This window comes from Adiantum capillus-veneris, chromosome 11 (assembly GCF_014529385.1).
Source record: "Adiantum capillus-veneris isolate H3 chromosome 11, ASM1452938v2, whole genome shotgun sequence".
In the NCBI taxonomy this organism is placed as follows: domain Eukaryota; kingdom Viridiplantae; phylum Streptophyta; class Polypodiopsida; order Polypodiales; family Pteridaceae; genus Adiantum; species Adiantum capillus-veneris.
The window spans coordinates 48,310,791-48,320,072 of NC_140941.1; the positions used below are offsets into that span (position 1 = coordinate 48,310,791).

The following is a 9,282-nucleotide window of genomic DNA, read 5'->3' on the forward strand; positions in this document are numbered from 1 at the left end:
TAGCAAGAAGATGAGCTTTGGAAGTAAGGTATGAAAAGACATTGTTGAACTCATTCAAATGAGAGCTAACAGTGATGCCTTCTTTCATATTTATGTGCATAAGTTTCTTCATAAGAAAAACCTTATTGGAAGAACTTTTTCCATCCCATGTTGCACATAAGGCATCCCATAAATCTTTGGCATTGGTCTTATCCATTATTGTGAAGTAAATGGATTCACTAAGGTGCAAGCAAATGGTCGCCATAGCACGCTCATTCAGATGTTCCGATTGATCATTAATGTAGGCATTCTCTTTTCTTTCATGCAATGATGCTATCAAACCCTTATTGATCAACACATCCTACATACGTTGCTTCCAGATTGCAGCGTCTATGCCATCAAACTTTTAATGTAATAATCTTCCTTGTCTGAACCCTTGGGGGAGGGGGGGATGTCATCTTTATGTACTTATTGTGTATATCACGTGCGTTCAAGGACTATTTATAAACCTCCTTATCTGTAAATTGTTGGCAAATATTTTTTTTCTCAATTCCATTTTAGGGTACCCTTCTATATGTAAGAATGTGAGAAAAAATGAAATTTAATAACCCCTTCTATTGCACTCACGTGATAGTTACATAATTTTTAAGTGAACCCCCCCCCCCCCCCCCCCCGAGAGTCCGAAGCACTACTAGTAGCTATAGTTCAAGAGAATGTGGAGACTTATGGCGAAGTTTCTAAGAGGATTTTGAAAGAGTTTCCCCTATAACAAGAGCAAAATATGGAACAAAATCACCGAGTGATCAATCAAGTGTGCCAAGAACTCATATGGACGACTCACAAGAAAAATCTGATAGAGTCTCCTCTGTTTGGAGGTCAAAAAACCAAAAATAGAGCATAAACCAACAAAGTGTAATCACTGGGCATATAATACTGGCATGAACTACTGAAATAAACTATCGGGGATGTTTGCCAACTCGTCATCAAAGAACCTATTGTAAAACCCAGAGGAAACTGACTCCCGGATCCTCCTCAACCAACCTTTTATAGGAGGGCCCATGGACCTGTGCCCTAAACGGATCCCCTGTCCACACCTTCAGTCCGGCCCTTGGCCTAAGTCCTTGACTCCCCTAGGTTGGGCCCTGCCCTCTAGCCCTTGGCTTGACATTACTCCCCCCTTGGAGAAGTGTTCTTGTCCTCAAAAACAAAAGTGGGAAACTTCTTCTTAAGAGCACTAATGGTTTCCCAAGTGGTGCCTTTTCAGGTTGATCTTTCCACTTGATTAAAGATTTTCGACGTACATGATGACGCGTGCGTAAATCAAGATAGTCAAGAATCTGCTTAGGTTCATGCGGTGGGGTAGGAAGTTCAATGAAATCGACCAGAATCTGTTGGTCAATGACATTGTTGTCCCCATATAATCATTTACGTTAACGGCTTACATGAAATATCGGATGGACACGAGAGTGTGTTGGTAACGAGAGTTTGTAGGCACGATCACCAACTTGCTTGAGTATCTTGAAAGGCCCACAATATCTTGGAGATAATTTAGGTGTTGGCCCAGTCTTCATACTTTCCGAATGCTCTGGCACACGTAAAAACACTTCTTCCCCTTCCTCAAAGGTAATTTGCGAACGTTTCTCATCAGCGTACTTCTTATATCAATCCTGCACTTGCTGGACATTCTGACGAGCGAGTTTCAACATATCTATATGGTCTTGGAGAAAATCCTTAACCTGCTGGAGTTTTTTGGTTGCCAACCGCACCGTAATGGGTGACCTATGCTGAAAACCATACATGAGCATGAAAGGACTAACTCTAGTCGTGACATGCTTAGCACTGTTGTAAGCAAACTCAAGAAGAGGTAGATACTCTTCCCAGTGTGTTTGTTTCTTGCTGACGTATGCGTGTAACATATCCTCTAGTACTTGGTTAACTCGTTCGGTTTGACCCTCTATTTCTGGATGATCTGTTGTACTGAGGTTGAGTTGTGTACCCAATCGTTTAAACACAACCCTCCAAAAAAGACTGTTAAACTTGGGATCATGATCACTCACAATGTTACTTGGCAAGCAACTTGTATAGATTGTCCACAAATAACTTAGCTAATTCTGGAGTTTTATGGTCGACTTAGTTGGAATAAACTTGCGTAGTTTAGTCAACCGATCTAGGACCACCCATACTGAGTCATGACCGCGTACAATGGTTGGTAAACCCATAATAAAATCCATAGAGATACTTTCCCATTTCCTGTTGGGAATCTCCAAAGGATGTAAGAGTCCTCCTACCTTCAGGTGCTCTGCTTTGTTAACTTGACATTTTTGGCAATGCAAGACATAGTCTTGAACAAAGCCATGTAAACCTGGCCAGTAAAACTGTCGTCATACGAGAGCATAAGTCTTTTTTATACCCGGGTGCCCTACACTTGGACTGTCATGACATTCATAAAGAATTTGGTGCCGAATGTCCATGTCAATCGGTACACAAACTCTCCCCTTGTGGAGTAGATACCCATTGTCAATGGAAAAGTTCTTCCATTGCTGTAGTTCATCACTCTATGGAGGAGAACTGTGTGTGGAGGTTAACGGCACACTACCAACATTGGAGTGAGAAGGATCCCTCATTTGCACATGGCTCCACACTTTGGAGTATGCGTCATCATGCTCATATCTGCCCTTCAGATAATCCAAAAATTCACTGTGAAGTTCCATGAACAAAAGTGAATTGACCTGAAGCATATGGCTAAGAGCATCAACCACCACATTGTATCGTCCTTTGCGATATCGGAGCTTTGCTTCATACTCTTGAAGGATCTCAGCCCACCTAGTCTTTCGACCCTTCAAGTCGGTTTGTTGTGTAAACCATTTTATGCTTTCATGGTCAAACACAATCTCAAACTGAGCTCCATACAAATAATGTCGCCATGTCTTCAAGGCAGACACCATTGCGTAGAGTTTGCGTTCATAAGAAAAATAATTCTGCTGCGCTGAATCAAGCTTCTTGCTTTCAAATGCAATTGGCCCACCCTCTTGTAGAAGGAATGCTCCAATAGCACGGTTACTGGAATCCGTTTCCAAAATAAATGGTTTCAAAGGATCCATAATAGCTAGAATAGGAGCTGTAGCTAATGCATCCTTGAGGGTATCAAAACTATGCTGCTGAGTAGCCCCCCATTGGAAGGTCTTTCCTTTGCCTTTTAGTTGGTCCGTCATGGGAACAACAATATTAGCATAGTTTTAATGAACCTTCGATAAAAACTTGCAAATCCCAAGAAAATTTGTGACTCTTCCAGATTTTTAGGAGCAGGCCACCTCCGAATGCCATCCACTTTGGATTGATCCATGTGCAGCCCAATAGCTGAGATAACATGCCCAAGATAATGAATTTCCTCCTTGAGAAAATCACACTTGGATTCTTTGGCATATAATTTATGTGTTCATAACAATTCAAATACCTGCCTCAAATGTTGCAAGTGTTCTTCCTTAGAAGCACTATATACAAGAATGTCATCGAGAAGAACGATAACAAATTTGCCCAAGTACGGTCTCAAGACACTATCCATGAGTGTCATGAATGTTGCGGGCGCATTGTTTAACCCAAAAGGCATAACCAAAAACTCGTAATGTCCAAACCTTGTTCACGAATGCAGTTTTGGGTATATCAGAAAGTCGAATACGTATTTGGTGATAACCCGACTGCAAGTCTATCTTCGTAAAAATACGAGCATGAGTGAGCTTGTCGAACAATTCATCCACGCGTGGTAATGGGTACTTGTTCTTAATAGTGACTGCATTTAATTCATGGTAGTCTACGCACATGCGCATACTACCTTAGCAGCTGAGGGCAAGGGAAAAAGGAGAAATTCTGCACCAAAATAGAAAGAAATAGTGTAAAAACCTGAAAAAGTAACCTAATTTTCTGAAATTTCCTCTTAAATTTTGTATATTCTGAAAAATGATTTTTCTCGAACAATGATGCACACACCTACCCTTGTCTCTAATTGACACCCTCAATTTTTAGAGGGGATCTACGGTTGAAAATCAACGTCGCTTGTCAGCAGAGATCACAATCGTTGATCCCAAATGTGAACTTGATGTAAACTCGGACAAATGTGAACTACTTGTGAATTTGCATGTAAACTAGATGTGAACTTTGCAAAGTATGTCTACTATAGTATTTGGTGTAAACTCGATGTGAACTCGAAGTAAACTCGATGTTAACTAAGATCACGGTGGCCAGATCTACGCAATATAATGCTTATGTTCTACATCCAATTCAAAACGCGTGCGACAGCGTAGTGGTAACGCATCGGTCTTAGGACGGGGAGGTTGTGAGGTCGAATCACACCCAAGTTATTTTTTCCTCCAAATAAATTCGACGACCCACGATCAACAATGATCTGGGACCATAGATCCCCTCTAAAAATTGAGGGTGTCAAATAGAGAGGTGACACACCTACCTCTAACTTTGACGCTACCCTGTCCGGACCCAGCTTAAAGTGTAAACTAACATAATAAGGTGGAATGGGGAGCCCTTTACACGTGTCGATATATACGACATGGAAATTAAACTCCAAAACTGAGAGAAGCTCCTATGCACGCGATAAAGAGGGAGAAAAAAAAAGAGAGAGAGAGGCCGCGGCTGGCTGTACTAGTATGTACTATGGACACAGCCATGTGAATATCGTGCGGATAATGGCTTTGGTTTGAGTTTCAAAGGTCAAAGTGAGGACTTTTGGGAAAGATTAGCTTCTACAAATGAGCTTCTGCAAACTTTCTAGGCAACTACTTACGTGCTCGCAGCTCGCTCGACCGGCGCACGCACACACTCTCTCCTTTGACGTCTGTTGCACAGAGGCGAGGTTCTCGATTTCTCGCCCGCGCCCGCGCATATACATAATGGCCAATTTTCTGACGATCTACATAACCCTTCTTTGTTTACTGTGCACTTACCCATCCATAATCAATGCCGCAAGTACAGTGGACAGCTTAGTCGCCTGCCTCCAGCGCAACAAAGTCCTCAACTACACGACACCGAGCTCATCGACCTCCTTCAACGCAGTCTTAGATTTCTCGTTGCAAAATTTGAGGTTCACAGAGGCAGGAGTGTCGAAGCCAGGTTCGATAATCCTACCTTCAACAACAAAAGAGGTGCAGAGCGCGTGGGCTTGTGTGCGCGATGGCGGTTGGGCCCTGCGTGTGCGCAGTGGAGGACATAGCTATGAGGGCCTCTCCTCAACTGCTTCCACCCCCTTTGTCATCATCGACCTCATGAATATGCATGCAATCACTGTAAATGTGGCAAAGAAGTTTGTGTGGGTTGAATCCGGCATCAGACTTGGCGAGCTTTACTTTGCAATCGCATCAGCATCCTCTAATTTGCTCGGGCTTTCCGCTGGGACATGTGCTACCATCGGCATTGGTGGACATGTTATGGGCGGAGGCTATGGCCTGCTGTCCAGAAAGTATGGGGTTGCTGCCGATAACTTGTTAGAGGCACAGGTTAGTGTTCATTTTGTAAAACATTGTTGTTTCTGAAATTTGAAAGATTCCATGGGCAAGGACGTGGATCTGTGGGGATATTTCTCTAGGCATGCTTAGCGCTTTGATGCCCATGGTTATTCAACCCTAATAAGCAAAGGGAAAGAAAGATCTAATCAAGATAATCATTTTCATTATCAAGATAAAGTCTCTGGTGGCATGATTCAGGTGATTACTGCCAATGGAACTCTTATCAAGAAGGTGTCAACGTCAGACCCCGATCTCTTTTGGGCGTTACGAGGCGGCGGTGGGGGTGCGTGGGGTATTGTAGTGGCATGGAAGCTGAAGCTTGTGAGTGTGCCAAGCACGGTCACCTTCTTCAATTTGCGGAGGACTGGCAAACAAGCCATCACAGACCTTGTATTCAAGTGGCAAAGTGTTGCGCCTGTCGCAGACCCCGAGCTTTTCATTGCTGTCTATATGCAGGCAGTCATCTCTTCAGGAGGTGTGGCTGATATGGGTGCTACATTTTATGGTCAATATTGGGGCACGACTAACCAAACAGTGGCTCTCTTCAGCTCAATATATCCTGAGCTTGGCTTGACAGCATCGGATTGCAAACAGGGTAATTGGATACAGGTGACTCTCTCTCTCTTTCTCTCTCATGATTTATGTGATTTTAGGATGAGTTGGATGCAAGGGAAGGTTTTATGTTTGCAAAAAGACAGCCTTTAGTGTATTTATAAATAATCGGCCATTGCCAAATCTTAGCTAGATTCTGAGCTTTCCTTGAAGAAATCCGCTAAAATTTTACAAGTTTTAGTTCTCTCTGATTAGCGAGTCTTGTCTCACACCTGTGTACCTTTGTTGGATGACTAAAAGGCTTGAAGGTCTTAAGCACGTGAGTGTATAGCTGGATGTATATGCCTAATGCGCATCATATGTGGGGGCAGATTCCCTTGTTCTCCCATTTATAGCAGTGGGCCTAATGGAGTCGAGCATCTTCATGGAGTAGATCATTCATGCATATGCCAATCCTGCTTATTATCCAAGTTGTTTTCAACTGGGTCCAAAGTGACAATTTTTCGGACTCAAGCGCGTGCGCTAGTGAGGTTAAAACTAGTCCTTGCACGCCATGGTGCACAGTGCCTTTCTTAGCCTGTCTGGGCATGCCGGGCACTGGAAGTCCCTCCTCCGTTGCAAATGCTTGCATACAACATGCTTCTAAAAGATGGATTTGGTTTGCAGGCGGTGGCAAGCGTAGCATGGTTGGCAGAACCAGAGGCATTGCTAAACAGGCAGCAAACGAGCAGGAGCTTTTTCAAAGCCAAGTCCGACTACGTGTCAACGGCATTAACAAAGCAAGCATTGGCAGGGGCATATGACATAATGATGAACAACACGAAGGGGTGGATGATATTTGAGCCATATGGTGGTCTGATGTCGAAGATCAGGTCGGATGAGATTGCGTTTCCGCATAGGGGAGGCAATCTTTTTATGATCCAGTACCAGGCAACGTGGGCTGATGATACAGACTCTCCTGACAATGAGCTGATTGCATGGCTGCGCGGGCTTTACAGCTACATGGCGCCCTTGGTCACATACACTCCATCGCGATCGACGTATGTGAATTACATAGATCTGGATGTGGGTGACAGTGTGAGTGCTGGGAAAAGCTACTTTGGCTCCAACTTTGCAAAGCTAGTGAAGATCAAGGCCAGATTTGATCCTTCTAACATCTTCAACCAACCTCAAAGTGTGCCTGTTTCCATGTAACCATTCTTTTGAGACAGTCACTAGGGATGTAGCTTCAGCTTATTGGGGTCTCTCTCTCTCTCTCTCTCTCTCTCCTCTCTCTCTCTCTTTATGGGTGGTGTGTGTGTGTGAATAAGAAGAGGAAACCGGAATGACCATTCTATGACCCAATGGTGGTAGGTTGGTTATTTGAGTTCCCTCTTGAACAACAGGCCTTTTTGAGGTCTTTTTGGATTGTTCCTACTATGTGGAAAATTATCTTCATCTCCTTGTCCTGGTCCCCCCCCCCCCCCCCCCCCCCCCCCCTCTCTTAGGTTTTCCAAGCCCTTTGTCACAGCCCATGGGAATATGGTCTTGTGACATGTAGGTAAGAGTAGTGGTTAGTGGAGTTTGCATGAGTAAAAGGTATGGCTAAAATCACTTCTCAAAACTATGTAAAGAACTTGATTAAAGAAGAATAGCGTGTGTTTTGTTTTGCAAGCATGAATCAACTCTCTCTCTCTCTCTCTCTCTCTCTCTCTCTCCTATAGTAGGCTTGCACTACCATGGCTCCATAGCCCAAGACCCAACATTGGTATCAGAGTTAACCGTGCCTCGGCTCTCGACAAAAACCTCGTAGGTACAGCCGCTTACACAGAGGAAAAAGACAGTCGACTTGCTTGGAATCGCGCTGAGTATGCATCAATAGTTTCGCCTTGGACTTTTGAGTGTTTTTCGACACTGTAGCCTCTACCAACTCGGTTTGTACAGCCCGCTATGAGCATCTCCTGCTTGCCTGCCATCTGCCTGCGTTATATACAGAGAATTGAATTTTATTGCTTCTATGTTCACATTGATTATTAAAGGTGGTGGACAACTCTATTTTGATTTTCCAGCAATCCGGGATTCCCACCTTTGCAAAACCCTTGCAAAATCTTTCATGCTACAATTCTTGCAATATGTGCTCGTGTTTCGGTGTGCTAGGACTACAACATTTTACTAGTGTGCAGAATTTTTAGAAATTCAATTGTTATCAGAGTTGCTTCCCGAAAATTCGATTGCTGCAAATTGACTCTTGAATTAAAGTCAATTGTTGCAGACTCTTTGACGGACATTACTTACCTTCTCCAGTATATAGCTATCCTTTGCATATCGAATATGGCATCAAAAGTCGACAAGTTCAATGGATCCGGCTTCCACACTTGGCAGATCAAAGTTAAAGGCTATTTGATGCGGAAAAACTTATGGAACGTGGTCAAGCCTCTCGCAGCCGACGAATCTGACACATCCGCTGCAGTTATAAGGACATTATCTGTTGAGCTACAAAGGAAAGACGAACAAGCTTTTTGTATCATTCTAACCTCCTCAGAAGACGATTTTATTTATTATTTGGATGATGTTGATTCTTCAAGTGATGCTTAGATAGAGGTAGAGAAGCTTTTCGGTACCAAAGCTAAGTATTCAAAAATGAGTTTAAAAATGGAATTATATTTCATTCGCATGCGTGAAAATGAAAACATTGTAGCTTTAGCTAATAGACTGAAGAGTATCAAAACTCAACTTGTTTATGTCGAAGCTCCAGTACCAGAAGAAGATCTCATAGCCATTTTGTTAAAAAGTTTGATTGACAAATTTCATCAGATTGTTACTGTTTTAAAAGAGAAAGATCCATTGCCCTCCTTGGATGGTATCATCAATTCATTACAGGAAGAAGAACGCAAGGTACCTAGTACCAATTCTACTATTTTTCCCAGTGCATATACAGTCTCGAATGCCGTATCCCCCACCAGTTCTTCTGATACTTCCAGTGCATATGCAGTCACTAAATGTGCTGCTACAGCAGCTTCGTCTCGACCATTCAATGGAACCAGATTTTGTTTTCGGAGTCGAGTAGGACACGCCCGGCCGCTCCCCTCATACACCAAAAAAAGGTATATAGAAGAACGACTAGGACTATGCACCCAGAAACCGAAGGCAGACGTTTTTGTCACTAGTTTCCTTTGGACTACGAGAGTTCATAATTATCTACAGACTATACACCCAGAAATCGAAGGCAGACGCTTTTGTCACTAGTTTTCTCTGGACTACG

The 9,282-nt window shown here is 43.2% G+C and overlaps 1 protein-coding gene across 1 annotated transcript; it reads left to right on the forward strand.

Moving 5' to 3' along the window:
* Positions 1 to 4,752: 4,752 nt before the first annotated feature.
* On the forward strand, positions 4,753 to 7,484 carry LOC147447210 (berberine bridge enzyme-like D-2). Its single transcript, XM_086523083.1, has 3 exons — positions 4,753 to 5,480; positions 5,688 to 6,098; positions 6,708 to 7,484. The coding sequence occupies exons 1-3, from the start codon at positions 4,878 to 4,880 to the stop codon at positions 7,233 to 7,235; spliced, it is 1,542 nt and encodes a 513-aa protein (XP_086379209.1). The 5' UTR covers positions 4,753 to 4,877; the 3' UTR covers positions 7,236 to 7,484.
* The last annotated feature ends 1,798 nt before the right edge of the window (positions 7,485 to 9,282 follow it).

What these genes read in the sequence shown, in the direction of transcription:
- LOC147447210 (XM_086523083.1), top strand. Translation starts at nt 4,878, where the DNA reads ATGGCCAATTTTCTGACGATCTACATAACCCTTCTTTGTTTACTGTGC. An exon ending in ATAACTTGTTAGAGGCACAG is followed by an intron (nt 5,481 to 5,687) that starts GTTAGTGTTCAT and finishes GGCATGATTCAG; the next exon opens with GTGATTACTGCCAATGGAAC. An exon ending in AACAGGGTAATTGGATACAG is followed by an intron (nt 6,099 to 6,707) that starts GTGACTCTCTCT and finishes TTTGGTTTGCAG; the next exon opens with GCGGTGGCAAGCGTAGCATG.